This window comes from Rousettus aegyptiacus, unplaced genomic scaffold, assembly GCF_014176215.1.
Source record: "Rousettus aegyptiacus isolate mRouAeg1 unplaced genomic scaffold, mRouAeg1.p scaffold_m13_p_2, whole genome shotgun sequence".
Lineage (NCBI taxonomy): Eukaryota > Metazoa > Chordata > Mammalia > Chiroptera > Pteropodidae > Rousettus > Rousettus aegyptiacus.
In genome coordinates, this window is record NW_023416295.1 from 116,173,311 (window position 1) to 116,199,708 (window position 26,398).

The 26,398-nt window shown below is 37.6% G+C and overlaps 1 protein-coding gene across 1 annotated transcript in view; it reads right to left on the reverse strand.

Moving 5' to 3' along the window:
- The window catches only part of KCNMB4 (potassium calcium-activated channel subfamily M regulatory beta subunit 4), a 54,268-nt gene that overhangs the window by 16,069 nt on the left and 11,801 nt on the right, over window positions 1–26,398 (reverse strand). The window contains exon 2 of the mRNA XM_016152325.2: window positions 13,535–13,662. Coding sequence (XP_016007811.1) covers window positions 13,535–13,662 — 128 coding nt within the window. The remainder of the gene's footprint in view (window positions 1–13,534; window positions 13,663–26,398) is intronic.

Sequence of the window (26,398 nt, forward strand, 5' to 3'; positions counted from 1 at the left end):
GTTGCACCCAGCATAGTAACTACACACAGAGAAAAAGACTCTTTTGAAAGATCACTTCAACAGCCACATATTGTATTATTTCCCTAAGCTGAATCATATTCTCAGCCCTCGCTCCAGGCAAAGGGATATAGAAACTAGCAGGAGATACATCACAGATCACACACTTGCAACGTGGGTGTGAGAAACCGTTTCCAGGGAGAAAATGACAAACATATTGATGCACCCAAAATATGCATGTAAGCAGGGATTCCATTGGGTGTTGATAAGACTGGCAAGAGCTTCAGAATTTGGTTTTCAAGGAAATGAGATGGGTAAGGAATCCCCCCAAATGTCAATACTGAACAATATTGAGCATGTTGTGTGCAGATGAAAAGCAGCATTTAAAAAGAGGTCGAAAAACATTTTCCCCATGATTTTTGATATGAAATCAAGATGGTAGAGGCTCCTTAACTAGTAAAATAGAAGCGGGGGCAGAGCAACGAGGTCTCACTCACCCACCCATGGCTCCAACACAAATGCCCCTACTAAAAACAATAGTCTCAGAGGGTCTGCCCAGCACTGCAGAGCTTGCATTTTCTCCAGTGATTCCCACACCTAAAAGAGCATCACGGTGTGCAAAGCTTGAAGTGAGAGCTCAATAAATGTTAGTGGAATAAGAAGGGAATAAAAATCCAGTGCCACAGATGTTCTACTAAGCAAATGTTGAGGGGTGGCAGGGGGTGGAGGGAGTAGGACCTTAGACTTCATGGGAATTCTTTCAAAGTCTACATATATTTGTTTGAAATTGTAACTATCATAGATGTATTTGCATAAATAGTCATGTGTATTTGTTTTCACAGATTGTGCCAAATATTTTCAGATAATTTCCAAGAGAAAGTGATCATGTTTACTATTCTTTTGTCATTACAAAATTTCTTTTCTTCTTGCTTAGTTATTTTAAAACCTATCTATCTTGCCCAACCAACCCATATGTATGTAACTAACTAACTACTGTCTCTCATGTTTCCTCTTCCTTCAACTCACCTGTCCCATACCTGCTTAGATGCTTTCCTTTCCGTGAGATGCCTTACAACACTACTACTCCTATACACGACACTGTTTCAGACCTAGCATGCTAGGAAACGCTGCCAGCACCTACTAAAAACTAAACAAGTCCAAACAGGTGAATAGGTTTGTTTTTTCCCAAACCTCTGAAAAAGATCTTGTAACTCAGGGGTCCCCAACCCTCAGGCCGTGGACCAGTACTTGTCTGTGACCCGTTAGGAACCGGGCCGCACAGAAGGAAGTGAGCAGTGGGCCAGCGACCAAAGCTTCATCTGTATTTGCAGCCGCTCCCCAGCACTAGCATCACCGCCTCAGCTCACCTCAGATCATCAGGCATTAGGTTCTCATAGGAGCACCAGTCCCTGGGGCCAAAAAGTTTGGGGATTGCTGCTGTAACTCATTCCACAATAATTCATTCCACAACTTACTCTATTAATGTCTGATTAGGTTATGTTTCAATTCCCTATAATTCGATCCTCAAGGAAGAAAAATCAGGCAGTCAACACAATTTAGTATTTTCTTTTCTATACCTCTCATGTCACTATGGCTCCGTTATTTTTGGAAACTCTGAAGAAAGGATCTGAAAAATGTATCCTGGGTGGGGGAGAAAGTAAATCACATATCTTCCTGATTATTACAAAAACTTGAAGGAAACAGGGCTACTTCCTATTATATTGTCATTCTAGAAGCTTCCCAACTGTAAAACCCCATTAAAATGTTTTATGCGCTAAACAGTTATTTTTTAAATTAAATAATTAGCAGAGTACATATACTTTGCTGCTACATGTAGGAAGATAGAAATAGGCTAGCATTTCTATATAGGCTAGCAATGAATCATTCATCCTAATCCCTAAATTATATTGTAAAGACTACATGAATAATAGCTTTACATTCACTTTTCTTGTAGTCTATTAAGCAGTTATTTCTCTTTCTTGGTAAAAGTGCATTGAACAGATATTGAAATACTTCTGCATAGTAAAATTAGCCAAATTAATCGTGAAGCTCTTTTCCTAACTGATGAATTGCTTATAAACATATGCTTGGAGAATAGAAGTTTTACAGAGAAATATATGTAACAATTAAAGTGATGGCTTACAGTACAATAATAGAATTTTAAAAACATAAGTAATTAGAAAGACCCTATCAGTCAATCTTAAAGTTTCTTTTGGATGTGCCAGGAACTTAACTGTACCCCAGTAGCATGTGATATTCAAAATTCAAGAAAACACATGTAAATAGTCATCACACTGTTGAACTAAACATGATAAAGAGTTTGAAAATCACTAAAAATTGTAGGCATGTGCATTCCAAGGGAAGTTAGTTTTATTTTCCTCTGTCATGAGACTAGTATCAATGTCCCAAGTAGGGGCCACACTTAGCCAGGGTCCTGTAGTGACAAAGGCATGGAGCAGAGTTGCAGATGACCCCAAACAGACATGTACTATAATTAGAAAATAAACTCTCATTGTTATGAGCTACTAAAATATTCAGATTACCATAGCACGATTTAGCCTAAACTCAACAAAATGCACAGGTATAGAGCTGGGGATCCTATAATTTCACTAAGTAAATAGCCATGATAGTCAAAATGAGTCCTCTTAATCTAAAGCAAAAAAACAGTTTATGGTACACATTTGAGCATTTTATAAAGCTTTTCTGATACTCAGTTCTCTTTCATTCAGCCATTCAACATCTGTGGAACATCTACAATGAGGTGGGTACCAGGGCTATACTGTTGTGTTGGCTTTCTCTAGCCAGTTGTCGGCTTTGGGGTATAAAACACTGTCTAGTCCTGTCTGTATTCCCATTACTCAGCTCAATGCCAGGCACGTGCTCTAGGTGCTCTATAAATATTTGCTATTGTTTATTATTGAAATATATTGCAAAATGCAGTGGACATTTGTACAAAGTACAGAGGCAATAAGAGAAAGAGTACTTAAGTGTGCCTGGGGAAATAAAAAGGAAATATCTTTCAAGCAGACGTGAAAGAAGAACAGGAGTTTAGAATCCAAGTTTATTAGGAGAAGATACAGCACATACAAAGGCACAAGTGCTTTGGTCTGGCATTTCAGATTATCTTGCCACCAATGGTATATTTAAGAATGCTACAGCAGCAATCGCACTGATCAGATATAACAGAGTCCCTCCTATCCCAGTATGAGCTGGAATCCTGGCCAATGTCAGCAGCAGCACAACAGGGTGCTTAAGAGCATTAACTATGGAGGCCGAGTACATGGTTTGAATCCTGTTTCTGCTACTTTCTGTGTGATTTGGGTAAGTTGCTGTGTGATTTGGGAAAGTTGTTTAACCTCTCGGTGCTATGTTCCCTCATGCATAAAATAAACATTATGACAATAATGCCCTGTAGGAGTATTGTGCAGATTCAATATATTCAATGCATAAAGACCTTAAACAGTTACTGGGTAAGGCCAGAGGAAAATCACTGGTGTCAGATTTCTGTCTATGACCAGTCCTTTTCAGCATTTTTATCAGTAACTTGGATAACAGGAGTGAAGTCCTTTTGATTTACAGTTAGAATAACATTTTATGATGAAAGAAATAACAAAGATGATACATGCCAGAATCAAGATTAAAAATAATCAGAAGAGAATGGAACAATCAGTCAAAAAGCAACAATGTGCATTTGCTATATAGGGATAAATGTTAAATACTTGCATTTAAATCTAGAACACCATTCTCACAAGTTTAAGAATGGAGGAGAAACTGCTTGAAAAGTAGCATGTATTAAACAGATGTAGGGGAAGTAACTTTATTAATTATAAGTTCTGTATGAATCAACAGTGTGTTATGGCTGCCAAAAAAGTTAATGTCATGTCAGGCTTCATTAGCTGAGTTTTAGTCTCTAGATTAAACAATGGTGGCTCATATGTTTTGCCCTCCCTTGCGCAGGCCAGCTCAAGACACAATAAGAAAAAAAAGCATCGCAGTGAGAAGCCTATTCTCAACAGTAACAGCAGTGTGGACTCGGGGATGCCTATGCTCGGAAGGTCATGGGCTTAGGTTCAGATGCTTACCTGCTCCTCCCTAGCCATGTGACCTTAAGGACTGTTTCCTCTTCTGTAGAACTTGGATAACACTGAGACCAGAGACTAACCAAGATGAAAATTTTTTTATTGTGGTAAAATATAAATAAAATAAAAGTTGCCATTTTAACCATTTAGAGTGCCCAATTCGGTGGCATTGTACATTCATGATGTTGCGCAACTATCACCATTATCTATTTCCAAAACTTTTTTGTTGTCCCAAACAGGACCCTGTAACAATGAAGCAGTATTCCTCTCTTCCCCCAGTCCCTGTTAAACCTTTCTGCATCTATGAATGTGCCTGTTTTAGATATTTCCCAAGATAAACATTCGATAACTAATAATGTTTGGAAATGGTATGGGCTTCTTCAGGGGGAGGTGATGTCCAAGGCACCCAGAGTTGTTAAAGTAGACTATGGAAAAAACCACTTTTCATTGTAGAGGGGATTTACTTTGGATTGGAGTAAGTCACTGGGAGATGTCTCCCAGATTTGAGTGTGTGAGTCTAGGAACTCCACAACCCCCGTACATGTGTTAGAAGCTAGTCCTGGCCCCATTTTATCCAAGATGAAACTGAGGTGAGAGCTCTTTAGTAAGTAGCCCAAGGTCATACACTGAGTCACAAAGAGAGCTATGGATAGAAACGAAGTCTCCTGACGCCCGGCCCTGCCCTGCATTCCGTCATCTGACAGCGCTCCACTGTGACCTACTTGTCCAATAGTTCTTATAGGCTTCCTCCCAAATTCCCTCAGGGCTTTGTTTGATGGCCACATAAACTATCTGAAATGGAAAGTGATTAATAACATTAAATTCTTAACTTTACTGCCATGATGACAAAAGCTATTAGAAAATTAATTTGCAGGCGTGAAAGCACTTTGAATAACCATCAGAAAACAGATCTTCAAATGTATATCAACAATATTTGTGGAATGTATGGATGTCAGATTCAAAGGAACACTGGAATGGATTCCACACATATTCCATAGCATACTGAAGAAGCCAAACATTTACTGATTTTTTTTTTTTAAGTACAAAGTTTGAGAACAAAGAGAGCCTTCAGTGCTGATGTAATCCCTCAGACACAAATGTACATGGTAAAGACTCAACATGTATGTAGAAAAGACTCAATTTGAGTAAGAGTCTAGATTCACTATTTTCTTTTTTTTTGACTTAAGATATATCATTGGACTCAGTGCCTTTAAAAAATAACTACAGAACCACTCTCTTCTTTAATGATATATTATAAGAAATATTTTTTGGAGTAAATAAAAAACAAAAGTGAAAATCTCTATTAAAAATTAAAATTTTACTAAATGCCAATCTAGGATCTAGTAATTCATTCGAAAGTCAATAAAATAGCCCTATGGAATTTACTCGAAGTATCAGTTCCCATCTTTACATCCACATTTTCTCTCATTTGTATCCAATGAAGGCAAGGTTTTTTGTTTGTTTGTTTGTTTGTTGTTTGTTTGTTTAGTAATTTGTTCTAAAAAAAGAAAACAGAAGCTAATAGAACAGTTAAATTCAACATCTAAATATATTTTAAAAATCTGTATTTAGGGCTTCATAAATCAAAAACAAATGCAAAGACATTGCAAAAATCAATTACAAGGAACCAATCATTTTTCACCATATTGGTCTTAAATGCATTCGGAGGCATGTACCTAAGCACGTAAGTGTCGTTTGTCTCACATAATAACTCCAGAGACAGAGAGGGCAGCTGATGAACAATGGTGCTGGGAAATGCTCTTTCTGTCTTTTTGCTCTACTTTTCTTAATGTATGGATGCCCATGCGCATGCATATCACCTCAAAGTTGCACCATGGCTTTTACACTCTTGGCATCAAGCCACATCTCTCCACTTGTCTGCCGGGACAAAGCTCATAGAAACGGGAGGTGGCTGTTTCCCAGAACGCTTTCCCAGAATCCCCCCTGTTGATGTTACCTCTGTGGCGGCTCAGAATGAGTCATCCCCAGTGGTGCCTCTGTGGTGTGCAAGTTGTTTTTGAGATGAAGGTAACTTTAGAGGTCTCAAGGAAAACTCTGCCCCCTCCCTTAACTACCTAGAAGAACTTAAATTAGGGGCTGTGCCCATAATAAGTGATTATCAAAGATAACCTCTTTTGACCTATCTACAGGACAGAACAAACTTCTATTTACTAAGAATCAGCTCTTCTTATTATCCTGCAATGACCCTTTGAAGCCCCCAAGGCATCCTACTTCATCCCTAGCTCAGGATGTTTTATATACCCATGTTCCCTTTCTATCTCCGAACCTCTTGTGCATGTGGGGTCTCTAACTCTCATGTATGGGGAGGGGAGATGGTTCCCATACATATGCCATGTATTAAATTTGGTTATTTTCTCTTGCTAACTTGTCTCATGTCTATTTGATTATTAGACCAGCCAGAAGAACTTCAAGAGTAGACCGTTCCTCCCCACGCCTCTAATATAGTCACCCAGGACAGAAAGTCAGACTCACCCAGTTCCATCATCTTATTAACCTGAACTCCATCATGCATAATGTGGATTCCACTTCCTTAAAGTCTCATGTCCATACTCTCCTTTCCTTCCTTCCTTAACTAATTCTGCCTTTGCTCAGGCTCTTTTAGTCCCATGGCTAGACTGGTACAATAATCTTCAAATCTTCAAATCTTCCCCCAACTTATATCCAGTCTATCCTTCATGTAGCCACCAGACTGGTCTTTCTAAGACACGAATGTGACCATCACTCTTCCACTGCACATAGAATAAAGTCTAAAATGCTTAGCATGACATAAAATTACATATTATCTAGTTCAGCCTCTTCATGTTCATCTATCAGCTTTCCCCTAAATGCACTTTCCAAGCATATAAAGCTCCTAACTTTCTTCCAGTTACCATGGTATTTCAAATCTTAATGCTTTTGAATATGCATTTTCCCTGAAATCTCTTTCTCTTGCCTCATTTATCTGGAAAATTTCTACTCATTCTTTAAATTCAACTCAAACTTTTCCCCCGCGAAGGCTCTTCTCTTTTCACTCTTTATCTCCAACCATAGGTCCAAGCAGCATACTCTGTGTGTTTGTGTGTGTGTATCATTATGTCACTTACTACAGTGCATCCCAATTATACATTTGTCTTCCATACTAGGCAATGAGTTCCTTGAAGAATGATACAAAGTCTTACTATCTTTGACTACGGTTGTCTGGTACATGGCAAGTGATTAATAAATGTTTGTCAAATACATTAAAGAGTAAATGACTGAAATGATTATAATTTTATGGGTGAAATCTAAGACAATGAAAAGGGGAACGCCATGATAGAAAAGTGATAAGCTATTTTGTGGCAGGAAGATCTTGCCTAAAATGATGTTGTTTATTTCGAAAAGAAGAAGTAGTTATTCATATAAAAAAGTAAATTTTCCAAATAATTGAAGTTAAACATTTTAAATTGAATGAAAACTAATAAAAGTGTTAAAATATTATTGGTAATATCTTTCTAAAAATGCATTACACATTTCCTTGCCTTTTAAGGAGAGTGTGTTGAACCAAATTTAACCTTTCTTGATGACTCAGTGTCATCATTATGAAACTCAATTATTGTTGAGGTAGGAGGACTGTCTGCTTCTTTATTAAATGGCTGCAGACTTTTAACCATTTAGTTCTTTGCTAATTTTTGTTCTCTTCCACCATTAGGATTTTATCTTGCTTCTTAAGCTGTTGTAATTGTACAACCCTTCATAATCAGAGAATCACAAAACAAACAAAATTTGAGAGCTTCGGGAATCTTAGAGATCATTTAATCTATCTGTTTATCAAATTTTATAGAGGAGAAAACTGAGTCCTAAATAAGTGAGCAGTCCTTTCCTAATTGGTCACTTTTAATTTTCTATTTTATTAGCTTCAAACTATGTTCTGCACTCTACTCAATGTTAACTCAGGCCACTATATTCATCTTTTCCTAAAATATTAAGGGTAAATTTAATTTAAAATATATACAACAGGACAAATATAATTTGAATAAACTTAAAAATTAGGACATATCTTTTCAGTAGCAGAAGTATAACATATTTATTGTATTTATTAATAGAATCTCTTCTTTTTAGTTATGTGTGTGTTCTATTGCTTTGCTCACTAATAAAATCTCTATTATTTCTTAATTCAATACTTCACTTGGCCTCCAGTGAATAACCAGGCTATTCACTGATTAGTTATCTCTACCCGAGTGGTTAGAAATTTATAGGGCAGGGAAGAAACACACATACATTTACTAAATACTCAACGACTATACAGATATGATCCTTACCCAAAAAATTCCTTAAAATGGGTATTTTACTCTCATTTTATAAATGAGGAAACCAAGATCGAGAAGTTGTACAATTTACCCAAGGTCATACAGTTAATCAGTGGTACAGGAGAAATGTAAACCCAGATGTCTGATGCCATAAAGCTGCCCTTAAGGATTTCATAATCTATGTAAAAGGAGAAAGATATTGTTCAATTATCTCTGTAACAATGTGGGAAAAGCAACCATCATAGTGTGGGAGCGCAGAAGAGGAAGTATTTAATTGTATCTGAACAGGTGAGAGGTTACACAGTGACATTTGAGGCAAATCTTATTAATAGTAATGAAAACAATAGCGAACACTTTTATAGGAATTACTATGGGTTACGCGATGCCATCTCATTGATAACCTCATAATAGCCTTATTGTTTTTCCCTTCTACAAAAGAACTGGGGCACAGGTAGGTTAAAGCAACAAACCCAAGACCACACACTCTAGAAGGTGGCTGGTTCTATAACCATTGTGGTGTGCTAATTCCTAGAAGCGAAAAGTAGCAAAGGTGTCCCCAGGTGAGGGGAGAGGAGAGAGAAAGAAGCAAAGACATAGAAGTCCATGAGAAACAGATGGTAATTTGAAGTGACTGGATAGCATTCAAATCAGATCATGTCACCACTCTACTTAAAACCCATCATTGGCTGCGTACTGCATTTAAGTGAAAGCTAAGCTCTGCCTACTCTCTCCAGTGTCAACACTCACTAATCTCCCTCTCACTCACAGTTCCTGTGCCACGCTGGCCTTTAGGTTCCTAACACCCACCATGCTCTTTCTTGCCTCAGAACCTTTGCATATTTGCATGTTGCCTCATTCTGGAATACTCTTCCCCAGCTTTTAACCTAGCTAACTCTTGAGCATCCTCTGGTCTCCACCTAATTATGATTTATTCTGACAGGCCTCTGAAATTCCCCACCTCGTTATAATTATCTCATGGTAGCACCCTCAGCTCTTCCTTCACAGCATTTACCCTACTTTGTAATTATTTATCTAATGGTGTGATAATAGACTACAAGCTCCGCAAGGGCGGAGACCATGTCTACTTTTTTTTCTTTTCTTTTCCTTTTGTTTCCCTATGACTGGCACATAATTAAATAACAGAAATTGAAGCTGGAATTGGAAGGGCATGGACTTCAGTCTATGAACAATAACAAGGCAGAAAATTTTAAAGATTGTGTCAAGGTCAAATAATGTTTTAAACAAAGAAAAACAAAACCTCATGTAGTGTGAGTGATAGATAAAAGACCAAGGCTGAAAACCTGTTGAAGATCACTTTGACGATCCAGATGAGAAGCAATGAAGGCCCGAATCCAGTGTGTATGTATGTAAAGCTGCTCTGTGCACTCAGAAGGATAAAATAAAAATTAAAAAGTAAATCTGTAGAGAGAAACACTATGTTTTTTCCATTAGAAGAACAGTTCAAAAAATGAAGACCAATCACTCCCTCTAGCCCTTTGATCCAAAGGAAATTGCAGAGTGAGTAACCATTTTCCAGGGACATACCTTCTTCAAGGGGAAGCCAGTTAAAGCAAATATCAAGAGAAGAGTTGTATGAGAAGACTAAGACTACAGGGAAGTTTGCCAGCAATGGAAAGATATCAAAATATATTTGGTAAGGGGCAAAATTCGGGTTTTGCTGAGAAGAGATAAGCTAAGGAAAGGCTAAGAGACAACGAATCATACAGGGAGGGTAAAAGTGTAACCTCGCCTATGTAAAAATGTGTAAAACAGAAATCTACACATTGGAAGACAAAGAACTGAAAGGTTACAAGGGAAGACCATGAATGGAAGCAGCCTGTGCCAGGCTCCCCCAAGGCTCTGTGTCCTTCCTGGTGTAGGAGGGGTGACCACATGGGGATTGGCCTCCCATAGCAGGCATGGCTGTTGGTGGCTGCTCTGCCCACTGCAGACGTTACTCCTGAGTATAGCTCTCCTAAATAAGGCTTACACAGTGGAAAGCTAAGACTCCAAGGATCTTTGTCTTTGGTTTTTAAAATACCATCCTTTTCCCGAAAACGGAAACTTCTTGATAACTATTCTCCCTAATTTCCTGCATGTGCGTGAAATCTAAAGGTTACTTTAAATATAAAGTTCATCTTATCGAGAGCATCTGGGAGTCTCTACAGTAAAGCTATTTTTATCTCATATTTAGCAGTAGTAAAAAGTGTATTAAGAGAAGATGGCACCAGGGAGCTGCCATTTTTCACACCTCCAACCAGCACTCTTGTTTCCTCTTGCATATGTCGTGGTAAAAGAGCCAAACTCCAAACTCCTATTTTCCCAGAGTCACTTAAAATCATGTCTCAAGTATTGCTGGTTGTGACAGACCGCCCCCATGTCTATCTACACCCTGACAGTTTGGGAATGAGACAGTGAGATGATGGACAGGCAATGAGTTTGCATTCTGAGGGAGGTATGGTAGGCTTAACTTTACTGTTACCAAAGTTAACACAATTGGTGTATAATATAGGTTTCACTCTTTTCAAACAGGTTCTCACCATTCTGGAGGAACAGCCCCGATTGGGTGCTGAGGATATTCAGGCTTCATGCCCTCACAAGAGGCAACCCTGTTTGGGGGAGGTGGCCTTTAGAGAACTCAGTGCCTGAGTAGGGAGTGAGGAGAAGTTTATTAAGATGACAGCTACTTAGTCAGGAGAGCTCATGGGAGGGGGCACCCTTATTTGTCTCCAACTGTAACCTCAAGGTCAAGCTCACCCACATACTGAAACCCGTTCCTGGTCAGGGGCCAGAAGCATAAGGGGTCACCCAACTCAGACAACAGTGGGTTCAGTATCAGGCTGGTTTCTTGATGACATTGTTAAGTCATTGCATCAAACAACCCTAAGTTCCTAATCCACTTATGCATTTCTTGATGTATGAAATAATAAATTTCCTCATTTATGGTACTTTGAGTCAGTCACAGTTTTATGTTTACCTGCAGCAGATGGCATCCTAAATGACATACAACTAAATCAAACTTCGGAAATCAAGCAACGCAGCCCAGAGACGGTGATATCTGGGGAGTCTCTGTCAAGGCAGTCAAGAAGCAGGAGAAGCAAATAAAAAGGCATGGATATAAAAGTATAAGATATTCTGGGAATGGCACACAGTTCAGAAAGGCTATTGCAGACAACTGGATAAAGAAGTTGTGGTACGTATATAAACAATGGAATATTACTCAGCCATAAAAAAAAATGAAATCTTACCCTTTGCAATGACACGGGTAAACTTAAAGGGTATTACACTAACTGAAATAAATCAGACAGAGAAAGACAAATGCCATATGATTTCACTGATCTGTGGAATCTAAGGAATGAAATAAACAAAGAAACAAAATGAAAACAAACTCATAGATACAGAGAACAAACTGATAATTGCCAGGTGTGAAGGGGGTTGGGAGGCTAGATAGAAATGGTGAAGAGATTGAGTACATCTTGGGAGTTTCGAAATGGTCACATGGATATGAAGTACAGCATAGAGAATATAGTCAATTATATTGAAATAATTATGTATAGTGCCAGGTGGGCACTAGATTATGGGGGGATCACTTTGTAAATTATATAAATGTTTATCCACTATGCTGTAAACCTGAAACTAATATAAAATAATATTAAATGTCAATTCTATTCAAAAATCAAAATTTAAATAAAAAAAAAAAAAGAAAGACCATTGCAAAGAATATGAGTATGGAGACAAGGCTGGAGAGGTGGTAGTCTGGGGCAAGACCTTGAGGAACCTGTGTGATATGGTAGATTAAATACAGCCACAACATCTTTGTAGTTTTTTGTTTTTTTTTTTTAATCCAGATGAAGAGTCCATTTCAACACCCCATGAATCTGGGCTGCTTCATAACTTGCTTTGACCAGTACAACATGTCAGAAATGATGTTAGGCTAGTTCCAGAGCCAAAGCCTGGCTCTCTTGAAATGCTGTCAGAAGCTGCCATATTGTAAGGATGGTGATTTAGTCTCCTGGAGAATGAGAGGCCAAGGGGAGGAGAACTAAGGTGCTTCATCTGAACCAGCACCAAATGCTTGGCATGTGAGGGAAGAGGCCCTTTTGGACCATGCAGCTATTCTAGCCATCATCTGATTGCACGTGAGCCTAGGAAAGATCAGCAGGTGAACCTCTCAGCCGACCTGCAAGATTATAAGAAGTAATAAATCATTGTTATAGTTAGCACTAGATTTAGGGTAGTTTGTTACATAGCAATAGCTACCTGATACATAGGCCAAGACTTTACTAAAAAACCTGATTAGAATCATGTTTTAGAAAGATCCCCTTGGCAGCAACATGCAGAATGGTTTGGAGTGGGGGTGAGCTGCAGATGGAAGGACTTGTTAAAAGACTATTGCATTCATAGAACGGAGAAATAATGTGAATCTGAACTAAGACAGGGGCAGAGAAGAAACATTACAGCGGTACAATCAACACGACGGTGAACAAGGGTTACAGAGTAAAAAGGAGAAAAGTGAATGAAGAATTATAAAGGGTTTCTGGCCTAGGTAAATAAGCGATGACAGTATCACTCACTAAAAGGACGAGACATAAGCGTAGAACATCCAAGTGGAAGTGTACAGCAAGGAGTTAAGAAGACTCAGTAAGGTTTTGATAAGTAAATTTCTATGATTAACCTGGGTGGGAACTGGTGTTCTAGTCCAAGGAGCCGTTGTTATATGGCATAACTAGAGTTCTAAGGCAAAGTTTTAACAGTATGAACTCATTTTATTATGCTTCATCAAAATAGAAAGGAAAATGAAAGATAAGATTTGATACAGTTTGAAAGGCTGATAAACCTGTGGTTATTTACATTATACACATTAATCTGTAATTCTCAGGGAACAATACTAGTATGCAATGACCCTACTTAAGGCACTTGTTTAGCGTATCCCGAGGGTAAACTCTATGACACAAGCTTTTTTCTTCCTCTTTTTCTTTTTGGCCTGCAGATTCTTTACATGCTTCCCATCCCGTAGAGTAAGATGGGACTTCCCTAACTACATGCTAGAAAGAATTGAGACTATCTCCATGTTGTATATTTTGTCAAGTGAGCACAATCTATATTTTATTAATGTCAAAAACTACAGAGGCTACAAACAATTTTAATATGCACATGCAAACATTGGCTTACCTTTGAAATTGATTAAAATAGCAAGTAAATGGCTGGGAACCAATCTCATCTTTCCAGTACTGTTGCCAATTCATGACACTTTCCAAGTTCTTCTGATTTTCTCTCTTACAGGGAGGGATGTAGGAGCACTAACAAAAACAGAGCACAGAAAGTAATCCTATTATTCTATAGAATATTGAACCAGTCTATTTTTTAATAGAGAGATGGTGTTATGCAGATAGTAAATCTAATTCTGACCTACTTAATTTTTAATACAACCAAATTGAGATTGCTAAACTACAGCAAGCCCTCACCCAACATCATCAGTAGGTTCTTGGAATTGGTATAACAAAACCAATTTTACCATGGGCTAATGGATATAAATAAGAGTTAAGTTCCTGTTGCATCTCATCAACATTATAATGAAATGACATTGAACGAAATGACGTTATTCAAGAGCCTGCTGCATATTCTAAAGTTCCAGTTTGGCACAATTACAGAAAATATTCCAATAACAAAAGCGAAGAAAAAAATAACCTCTATCCTTACAGTATAAGGACATATTATAAACAGTTAGTTACAATCTAATAGCAAACTAGAAGCATACTCTCTCTTTTAGAGAGCCTGCCAATCAACATAGGGAAGTAAAACATAAAAAGTTAATTTTATATCCAATTTCTATCTATAGATGTTGCTATTTTCCTCTTCCACCTTTGACTAACAAAGCAAGCGTGGACTCTCCTCAGATTCTTCTCTCCACAGTTGAAACTCCAGTTTACTCTTCTTACATTCTCTTGGACAACAAAATCAGCAGAAAAGTTCTTCTCAAGTACATAATCAGTGCATTCTGCTAACTGATGCCTTTTTCCAGCCTTGCCTCTGACAAAGTGATTCTCTCTGAAGGGACTCTATTACTCTAAGCAATATAGATTCAGCAGAATTGGAAAATTACTCTTAACTCTAGATGTTAAAATTAGTCCTTAGCATTCTCATCCATTTTCTCCAATTCAGTTTTTTATAATGATGATCACGACAAAGACAATGCCAGCTTACAGTTATTGAGTGTTTACAATATGTCAGACACCATAATAAATGCTTAACAAGCTTTAACTCATGTACTTTGTACAACAACCCTTTAATGATCTCCATTTTACAGATGAGGAAATTGATATTTTTGTCAGCTCTACAACTGGAATTAGATTCCGGTGATTTCTACTCTCAGATGTTTTACCAAGATTCCGATATGAAGGAGCAGAAAAAAATCTTAGCTTTATAGTATAATTTGAGCTGTATTAAAGAGCAAATACTTTATCAATACCTCCCCATTATTTTCTGGTAAAATAGAAAATAGAAAAATATTTTTAGCATGATGTACACAGCTCATCATGATCTGATCCCTACCTGTCCTTGGCCTCATTTAAGCTTACATGGTGCAGCCATGTAGAAGCACTTGCTCCCCAAATCTGCCACTTGCTGCCGCAGCTACCTGCCTGTCTGGCACACGCTATTCTCTCTCCTCTTAATGCTCCTTTTCTCTTAGTTCCCTTTTTTAAAGATACGGTTCTGATGTAACTTGTTTGGGGGAGCCTTCACCCTCTTACTTCCCAGTTAAGCCCCCCTCTTTGTATGGCCATAGGTATCGCACCCCACGCTGTCACACCTGGAATCACACAGTAGTATACTTGTCTGTTTCATATCAGCCCTCCTAGTTTGCTGGCATATTGGGACAAGCGCTATTATTTTTCCTTTCTGTATCTTCACATTTAGAACTACGTCTAATAACAGTGAAGTTTCAAAAATGTTGGTAGAATTAATAAACAGTAACACATTTAACCAATGATTCCACTTCTGGATATTTATGCAAAGAAAACAAAAACACTAATTTGGAAAGATATGTGCACCCCTATGTTCACTGTAGCATTATTTACAATAGCCGAGATATGGAAGCAACCTAGGTGTCCAGTGATAGATAAATGGATAAAGAAGATGTGGTGTATATATATATATATATATATAATATATATATACACAATGGACTATCGTACAGCAATAAAAAAGAATGAAATCTTGTCATTTGTGACAACATGGATGGATCTAGAGGGTTTATGCTAAGTGAAAAAAGTCAGACAGAGAAAGACAAATATTGTACAGTCTCACTTATACATGGAATCTAAAAAAGCAAAAAAAAACAAACAAAGAAAACAAAACAACATAGAAACAGAGGCTAAAGGGATGGTTGCCAGGAGGGAGTGGGTAGATTAAAAATGTGAAGGGAAATACAGGCGATAATATTACAATAAGTTTGCATGATGACAGATGATTACTAGAATTATTGGGGTGATAACACTGTTAAGGTTTAAAAATGTCATATCACTATACTGTACTCCTGAAACTATTAGAACTAATGTGATATTGTATACCGACTCTATTTAAATAAATCATAAAACACTTAGATACATTTTTATTCAAGATGATTAAGTTATTTCCATAGTGATTAAACATTTTAAAAAACAATTCAAACACATTTTAATTTGAGTCGATTTGGTTATTTTCTATTATATACAGCAAATTCACATTATGCAAATGTTGTTTTGATTGAATCACCACATATTTATCTTCTGCATATATAGTTCCACTTCTATTAACGACAGTAATATAAAGCTAAATATTTCTGTGAAATTATAAATTCTGAGTTCATCCAAAGCAAGGTTCGGCTTAGAAGCAACAGAGACCATTAGATAGGGCTCCAGCACTATGATCCGTTAGGTGTTTGGGCTTGAGAAAATAACATCCTTTTTTCTGGATTTAATTTTTTTCTAATCCGTAAAGTCTCCAAAATAATTTCTAGCTCTACATTTCTGATTCTCTTTTTGGAGGTACACCAAGAAAGTTCCCAGCAAAAGGCAGGAATACAAACGCTATTGCAATATTTTTCCCAGAAGAGATCCAGTCCGCTGATGAGATGGCTGGGAAGTCTAAACGAGACACTATCTTGGCCAAAGAAAAGGACAAGTGTAGTAGGTCCTTTCCTGAGGACTGGTACTTTGCATTAGGGAAATGTTCATACAGGGATTGTGATTTTCCTATTGCTTATTTTTCATAAGCAATTTCCTTTCCTTCTACTAAACATGTTTTTATTAGTATAGACAATTAGTTTATAAAGGGAGAATAAGTGCCAATCATTTGTGCTCTTTGTAGGACGGAAAAGTTGCTAGATTTAGAGGTAGAAGCTGTGAGGTGTAAAGCCCTAAAAATTCATCAGAGCCCTTTTTGCAATGAGTATACTCAACACTAAACATTTTGGGGAATAACAACTAATAACCGAATACAATTAAAGCACTTAAAAATTTCTCAACTGGGGATAGGTTTAAAAGAAATGTCTCTACCAAATGACAACAATGCTATGATCTGACCAGAATCATACCTACATGTTTCTGAAATGGTCAGACAAAAACTTTCACTGAGGGTGTAGTTTTGTATTAGATATGTCATGATTTCATGTGGGATAAAATAAATGTTTTTTCTTTTTGTCCTTTAGGAAACTTTGAGCTAGTGTGGATGAATTTTTGGATGCAAAGTACTTTTTTTCATTGGGGAAAATAACCTGAGATCAAAACCCAAGTATTCTTTTCATGTACTGCATTCTTTTCAAAGAATATCATAGATTAAATAATGAGCTTATAATGCTCTAGCAACCTTTAAAGCTCACATCGCCTTGAAAAGAAAAAAACCTTTAAGGCTAAACTTTATGTTCTAAAAAATAAAAATCATTATTATTCATTTTCCTATATCTTGATTCTCCAGTTAGTTGTGTTTAAAATTTCTGAAGTCAAACTCAGATTCTCCCTAGATTTCTTCTCAATTCTACCTAAGTGGATCAGTGTAGATTGTTAAAAATTTTAAATAAGCTATAAATAAAATGTCAAAGCAGTGTTCTAGAAAAAAATTTTAGAAATTCAGTCATAGAGATTCCTTTCCTTTCTAGGTTATTCAAGCCTGATGGTTTTCTAGACACCAAAATAGCTCCACCATGAATCTCTCTCCTTTGGGGGAGGGACACAAAGAATAATGTACAACATACCATCACCATCATCATCATCATAGCCAACATTTACTGACTATGTATGTCAAATATTTCATTAATCCAAATTTCACTTAATCCAAATAAGCAAATATTATAACCACCCTCATTTTACAGATAAGAAAATTGAGAGAGAAGGGGGTTTAAGAAAACCTTCCCTAAGTAACAAGGGCAAGAGGAAAAGCTAGGATTCAGACTGGAGAGTGTTCTTAACCACTGTACCACACTGTCTCCCATGCCTTTATCTTTAGGGTTTCCAAGTTTTCTCTCTGTGGTGCTTCCTAAGAGAGAATCACCTTATCCCTTTCCCTCCTCCCCTCTCAGGAGCAACAGTGCTGTAATAGTAGTGTATTTACTAAAGGCTTGTGAGGTAGGGGCGATGAGCTGACTTTTGCATTGAAGAACCAGCATAATGATTCTTTGGGAATGAAATTGGTGTAGTCCTCCCGAGGACAAACGAGCTAAAGCAATCTCTTGCAGTCCTTCGTTTTCCTGGTACCCTCTCAAGAGAAATGCATTGTCAGTCTTTGTGTGTTCCCTCTTATCTCAGTTTGGCTCCAGAGTTGGTTTTTGGTGCCATGAATGTAATTTCACTTAGGTGAATTTATAGACACACTGTCTTTGGTCATGGAGGACAATGAGCATTCCCTTGGAGAAACTTCCCCACAATTCTGACCTTTTTTGTTTTTCATTTGCAAAGGTAGCACTTCCCAACTTCTAGTATTACTATTGACCAAATAACATTCACTAGAGTCTGTGTCAAATGGTGCCTAAACTTGCATGAAATCACTTTCTATAAAAAGTCAAGAGAAAAAGAGGTATGTGATATTAATATATTTGTTTAATGCCTACCTTTTAGGATAAATTTAACTTCTGCATTCATGGACAAAGTTGATGGGATCGAGTGGGCTATTCTGAGTATATTAACGTAAAGGCTTCCAGTGAGTTTATTAAGGAAAGACACTATCATCACTTGATGTGGAATATTTGGTTATATACTTATTATCACTTGTTTTTCCATTATCTTATTTTAGGGTTTAACAAGATTTATAACAGCATTCTTTTCCGGCCTATCGCAATGGATTTTTATTTTAATGAAACTCTTCTTGAGTGGGTTCTCTGTGTGATAAGTGTCTTCAGGGTTGCATTTCAATTATGTGGGCGGAGTAGGCAGAATTCACTTTCTTTCTTTACTGAGTCATTTAAGAAAAACCACTGAACAAAACACGTGATCTATTTAACTAAACACTGGGAACCAGGTTCTATGTTAGGTATTAGCTAAAACAAAAATGGAGAAACTGGCTTCTCTCTCCAGTTTCTTTCTTGACTGCACGTGGGCAGGGAGGGTAGTACTGAATGGGTTTAGCTGATTAATTTCCAAAGTAAATTTGGTTGGATAATGAATTCTCAAAACATTATCTACTAGAACGTAGGTCTAATTATATTTTATACTAAAAACCCCATTTTCTGAACTCTTGTTAGATAGACACCTATGTGTGTCGGTATGATTTGTAATTTTAATGACTTTTTTTGACAATATAAGCATATAATCTGGAAAGCACTGGGGAATAGAGAGTAACTGAGCCATTTGTAAACTGCACAACGTTTCGTATGCCTCAAGACTTCACTAACTGTGTGCATGTGCACATGCACAGACAGATACACACACAGGCACGCATGCACACACACGTACCTAATGAATGTAGGTAAATTAGACAAACACAAAATTACATGTCAGCTAAAAAATTAAGTTCCAGGGTAGGTGGTTCCAGAGTGTAATCCATATCTGAAAGCTAAATGAGAATAATCATATGGAAGAATTTGAAGGTTAAATAAATGGCTTAGAAAATGTGAAAAGCAAGGCTAATTAAGAAGAGGAGAAGCTAAAATGAGCAGGAACAGAGTGGTGCTCAGCCTAGAAGAGTGTTTATCAAAGTATGCTCCCCAGACCACTGGATCGCTTGTCAAAAAGATGCACCTGCTGAAAGTCTGATTCAGTCAGACTAGGAATCTAGATGTTTAATGGCTCTCCTTCTGCCTCAAAATGACAAGGTTTTAGAATTAATAATTTATGCAACACACTACTCTTAATTGCTGAATGCCAGACAGGATACAGAGATTAGATATTACTCACTCCTTACCCCTCTTCCTCCTCCCTTCCCAGGAGCAGGCAGTGTTGTAATAGTATATTTACAAAAGGCTTTCTGATTACAAAAGAGAAAGTGAAGATTTGGCTTTGGGATTTTGAGATTGTGATAGAAGGCTTCATAGAAGAGATGACTTTTAATTTGTGTCTTTATGGAGTTTGCTTCCCAGTGAATGAGTTGGGAAGGTAACATTGCAAGAAGAAGAAATGGAATGTGGAAGAGACTTTGTACATGGATATTCCAGAATGAGTCATCTAACGTGTTTGGAGTATAGGGGGCATGGGAGATGGTCTTGGAAATTGCCCAAATTATCTGAACTACTACTCATTGAGGAACTGTTCTTCTCCCCTTAAATGCGTCCCTGAAAACTTGCTCACAACCACATGTAGAGGATTCCTGCCCACCCACTAATGCTCCTTTAGTTAGAATTTATTATCATGTGTTGATGCTACATCTGCATTTTTATGATTTAATACTATTCATTTAACTTCTGGATGTGAAAAGACTGCTAAGGTTGGTGATATTATTAAAGCTGAGAAAAGTCTGGAATAATATTCTACTTTCAAGAGAAAAAAGTTCATTCAGCTTCAGAGTTAGAAAATAAAAATGCACTGTCTCGCCAAACATAAAGGTCGATTCTAAATAGAAGTCAGACCAAAACAAGAAGTTTTAACCTGGAAGAAGCTCAATGGTTATTATTTATAACAAGTGTGACAGTACATGTAAAAATTTGTTCAATGGCTTATGATTGTAATGTAAAATCCTCTTATGACAATACATTACACTGAAATAAAATAAAATACAACTTTCTTAAATGCTCATGCATACGTTCAGATATGCCTCACTGATGACATTATTTGTGTACTGTAAGGTACACAAATCTAATATGTGTATGTATGTGTGTGTGTGTATATATATTTAATGAAATTTTACAACTATTATTTCTGCATGAAGAAGACCAGTAAGTCCTGTCCATGATAAGTCCCCTAGAACCAGGATTGATAAAAGGTGATGATGAAAAATTGATGCTCCCTATTTGTGGCAGAATGTATTTTCCAAAGATGACCGCAGCAACATCTATCCCATTTCACACGCTCCTACAATGTGACATTGACACTTCTTTATGCGGGGATGTGGGTTTACCTTCCGAAGTTCCCTAGAACATGAATGAGGCTGTGATTAGAGAGTAAGTGATGCTGTGTGACTTCCAAGGTTAATTCAGAAAAGGTGACATTGTTTCTGCTTGCATCTCTCTTTTTGGAATGTTTGCCCATGGAATTGAAACACTATGCTGTGGGGAAACTCAAACTAGTCAAGGCAGAGAGATCACATGGAAAGGCCCAGGTGTAGACGAAACCAGCCCTCTAGACAGCAGCCAGCATCAATTTCCTGATATGTGAGTAAATGAGCCTTCAGCTGATCCCAGCCTCCAGCCTTCATGAATTCCACTGGGACCTCAGCTATCATAGAGCAGAGTTAAGCTGTCCCCATCATGCCCTGTCTGCATTTCTGACCCACACAATTTGTGAGCATAATAAAAATGATTTGATCCACAGAGATCTTTGACAGTGGCTAATGGATCAGAGAGCTAAGGACTGAAGAGGCGGATAGCCTTCTAAGGTTCTCCTTGATCTACATACCTGAAAAATCCTTGAGATTTCATTAAATGAAGTCAAATGAGTCACTGTAATGTCAGATAGGACCCCTCATCTAATCTCCATGCCTAAAGCTCCTTGAGCGAAGGGGAGGCTAGTTATCCTTGAGGAAAGATCCCATGGTGGCAGCTCAAGTAGCATCTACTGAAAGTCTTCTCCTAACCTTTTCTAAGAGAACATGTAAGCATTTACGAGAGCAGTTGTGCAGTGAGGAAAGAGCAGACATTTAGAGTATTACTGACTCTCTGCTAACCCTAATTTCTGGCAACCTTAAGTATAACTATGCTCAGAATACGGGTGCTTGGGGTCAGGGAAAAATGGAGTTTTGACCTAAGATGGTGTCACAAGGGGCCCAGTGAGTCCATGAACTCTCTTGTGGTTGTACCTACAGATCCTGAATGTATAGATGCAATACACATGTTAGCACCAGTCGTAATTCCTACCGTGACCTCCTTACCCATAGACAGAAGACTGTGATGGTAGATGACTGAAACTACCTGCTCTTTCCCCAGATAGTAAACCAGGAAAGTAATACTGCATCCCAGGTAAGTCACGGAGATTACAGGTGTGAAAGTTCTTATCACATCCCCATTTAACTTATCTATTTGGCTCTTGAAGAAGACAGAAAAGTCTTGGAGAAAGACTAATGCTATATCAATCACTGGTGACTCCGCTTTCAGCTGCTGTTTCAGATTTAGTCTCTTTAGCAAATGAACTTACCTCTGGGGCCTATTTAATGGTGATTGCTCTGGCAAACATTATTTTTTTTTTTTTCATCCATGTGGACAGAGCACTGGAGATGGTGTAGACTTTACTGTTTTACTCAGAACTGCCTGAATGCACTCTGGCCATTATGCTATAGTCTGCAGAAACCCATGCGAGGGTGAAGGGGATGGCTCACATTGCCTATACATTGACGATATCATGCTGGTCAGGACTGGAAAGCAGGGAATACGAGGTGCCCGAGATTCCTTAGTAAAGCACAGGCATGCCGGAGGGTAGGAAATTTGGGGGCCTGCCATCTCAGTGACTCTTCTGGGGGTCTGGTGGTCTAGGGAACTTCTGGATATCCCTTCCAAAGTGAAAGACTGCATCTTTCACTCCTTAAAATCAAGAAAGAGGCACGATGCTTGGTGAGCTTCTTTATATTTTGGAAGAAACACAAACCAATATTTGGGATTGCTACTTTGACCCAATTATAGACCCATAATGCTGCGAGCATTCAGTGGCAGTCAGAGCAGGAGAATCTGCTCCAGCTGCTGCTCCAGGCTACAGAAAGCTCTCTCGGTTCACCACTGTGGCCCAGCGCCTCCAATAGGGGTCTGTGCCAGGTTGGAGGATATAGGGTGCCTATTGACAGCCCTGATAGCATAAAGCAAACCCATGTTTTCTTTGGCAAATAACTATTCTCCTTTCAAGAAACCACTAAGGTTTGTTACTGAGTGCCAGTAGAGTCTTATTATCCAGTGTATACTGTGCTTTGTGACCCACTAAGACATAAGGGTGGGTTTACAGGGCTGAAGTGGATCCTGTAAGCAAATAAGTTTCATAAGCAAATGCTCACAGTCCCGATGTATCTTCTCTTTTTGTTCTATCACCTTCCCCAATTTGTTCTAATATGCAGTAGCTAATCTAGATCTGTTTTTCTCATATCAGGATATATATATCTCCAGGAGTACTTTGCATTATAATGGGAGTACTTGAAGCCTATGACCAACTTTGGGAGATAAATTTGAGCTCAATGAACACTGAACGGAACTTCTGATTGTTTATTTTCCTTGTGAGAAATGATGTAGGGGGTACAGACCTACACTGATTTATGGGCACTGGCTTACAAGTAATAAACTGCATTTTGATTAGACTGATTAGAGTTATGTTTCTATTCTCAGAAATAGATCTTTAATCAGTACATAAGGTCTAAAAGTTGTATTTCCTATGCACTCTTTCTCAGGAAGCTACTTAAGGATGCACTCCACCAAAACAAAGGTATAAACAAAGGCAGAGGAAAGCATGTGGTCAAGGATACAGTACCCGACTGAGGAGAGCCATGGCAGGCCTATGGAGCAACCAGTTTGGTTTGGGACAGTAGGCTGAAGGAGTCCAGAGTGTCCCAGAAAATTTTTTTAAAAGAGAAAAAAGCAGAATGAAATGGTTACCTATTATGAATTACCATTTGAAAAACAGTGTACAAAGGAGTTTTACAATTATTCTGTGGGAGAATTTTGGAAAACTAAAAGTGTATAAGAAAGTAAAATATGAAAAGGGGATGATTATTAGCTCAAGAAAAATAAAGTTAAAGAAATGGACAATTACATAGTTAAAATAAGTTAAGCACACAATATTAATTTAGCCAAAAATTATGATAGGTCCATATTTAAAGGATGAGGGAGGAAAATGAGGTGGAATGGGATGCTATAAGAAAGCTAAATCTTCATATTCTATCACAGGCGGGCAACAGTATCTAAAACATATCCATCAGAGAGCCTACTGTTTAGAAACATGAAAATAAATACTAAGAAAAAAACTAAAAATACTTAAAAACAGTTGTCTATGAGTAGCAAAATGGGTTGGGATGCAGGCATCCCAATAGCAATTCTATTGAGGATTTTCTCCCTTTCCTCTATGAGAATGATCTATTTTTTTAAACATCTATTAATTTTATTTTGTAAGTTTATATTATCTTATGAAATCACCATATCATCCTATGTTTTTAAATTTATCGGCATAGTATCAAAGTATTTACTCAAAATTATTTTAACTTTTCCTGTATTTGTGGGTATTTTCTCATTCTTGTTTCTAAGTTTTGTTTTTGAAGAGCATTTCTTTGGTAACTAAACTTGCTAAAGATTTATATCTGACCTTGTTTTTCTCCAGGAAAAAACAAACGACAACAACAAAAACAATCCTGCACTCCTGGAAAATGCTCAGCATATCTCCAGTGGGGAATTTTAAAGCTCTGCAAGACTCTAATGCCATAAATTTGTGTTAATTTTCTGCCCAGCTGCTTTGCAAAATCAAATAAATACCAGCTGAAAAACACTGAATGTTAAGGTGTTTGACATTAACCAGAAAACAGACATTCAGTTCATCATGTAGGCATGGGAGATAAAGCTGTGTGAAAGAAAGCTTATTGGATGGAGCAGACAGATGCCACCTACGTGGTCAGTGCACCCACCACGGCACTGAGTGAAGTCTTCCACAGATTGCACCAGACAGAAAGTTCCAACCCATTGGGGGATTTCCTTTATCACTGCATCCCCATACCCTAAAGTATTGCCTGCCACTTAACTGGTACTCAATAAACATCTGTTAAATTAATGATTCTACAAATATTTATAAAACAATACAACCTATAGTAATTTGTACAAGTAGATATTTTCCCACTGGTTATGAAAATTAAGGAATGGAGAAATAGAAATATTGAGATGCCAGAAACCACGCTGTTGCTTCGCTATTACAAATAAAGTTTGTGACAAAGTCCCTAAACTCTTTCCTCATCTGTGAAATTTTCCTCACTTGATGCCTTAGTCACTAAGTGTAAATGCCAGTTTACTTGTTCCACAAGTATTTATCAGTAATATTTTCTTGGAATGTTACACATATTATCTACAACCCCAGTTTCTGTGAAGAAACTGAGGACTAAGAGGTTAGGTGATTGACCTACAGGTGCACACATACATTTAGGTGTAGGCACCACAGCCTTTGCCTTTACACCAGGCAGCTTCTAAACACCTGCTGTGTGTGCAGCTCTGCCTTGGACACTGTCAGTAAAACCTAAGATAGTCCCAGAAATGGGGACCGTAGAAAACACTTTCCATTCTTTCAATATGGTGGTAATAAGGTAAATTGATCGGGTGAGATGGGTATCCAAGTACAACACACTATGGTTCTCTCCAGTAGGTAGCTTCATCCTCAGTACACTGATCCTCACAGTTGTATTATTTAGTCTTCTTCCATGTGTTTCACGGAGCATTTATTTTGAAGTGACATTTCTGGGTTTTGTCTCATTACAAAAGTAAGCCATCTTTATTGGAGGAAAAAAACTGGAAGTAGTCAAAAAAAATTAATGGTGTGCGTATATATATATATATATAATAAATACATAAACACGTTTTATTTTTTCAAATATAGAATCATACTGTTTTGTATGATTCTTTTTGTCAAGAACATACCATAAACATTCTTTTATGTCAAAAAGATATATCTACAATATAATTTAATGCATAATATTTCGTATAAATGTATGTCTACATCAACTCCTTCAACCGGTACTATTTTATTAGACATTTAGGTTGTTTCAGATGTTTTGCCATTTTTAAAGTTGCTGTAAATAATACGTTTATTGCTAGATCTTTTAACAACTCCATATTTTTTTTCCTTATAATGTATTGCTAGAAATAGTATTACTGGGTCAAAGGATATACATATTGTACCAGGATAGTGTCTTCCCCTAAATTCATGTCCACTTAGAACCTCAGAATGTAACCTTATTTGAAAATAGGATGTTTGTAGATCTACTTAAGATGAGGTCATAGTAGATTAGAGTGGATACTAAATCCAATGGCTGCTGTCTTTATAAGAGAAAGGAGAGGGAGATGCAAACACACACAGAGTGGAAGATGGTCATGTGAAGGAGACAGAATTTGGAGTGATGCAGCTCCAAGCCCAGGAATGCCAAGGATCGCAGGCCACCACCATTAACTAGAAAGAGGCAAGGATAATTTTTTTCTAGAGTCTTCAGGGAAAGAATGGCCCTGTGGACCCTTGATTTTAGACGTCTATCCATTGGAACTGTGAAAGAGTACATTTCTGTTGCTTCAGGCCACCCAGTTTATGTTACTTGGTTACTACAGTTCTAGGATAATAATACATGTATTTTTCAGGACTATGTATTTCCAATTGCTCCCTGACAATGTGCTCCCAGCAGCAGTGCCCAAGGGCATGAGATTGCCCTTGCCCTCATATCCTAACCAATGTAATATTTGCCAACTTGATAGGCAGG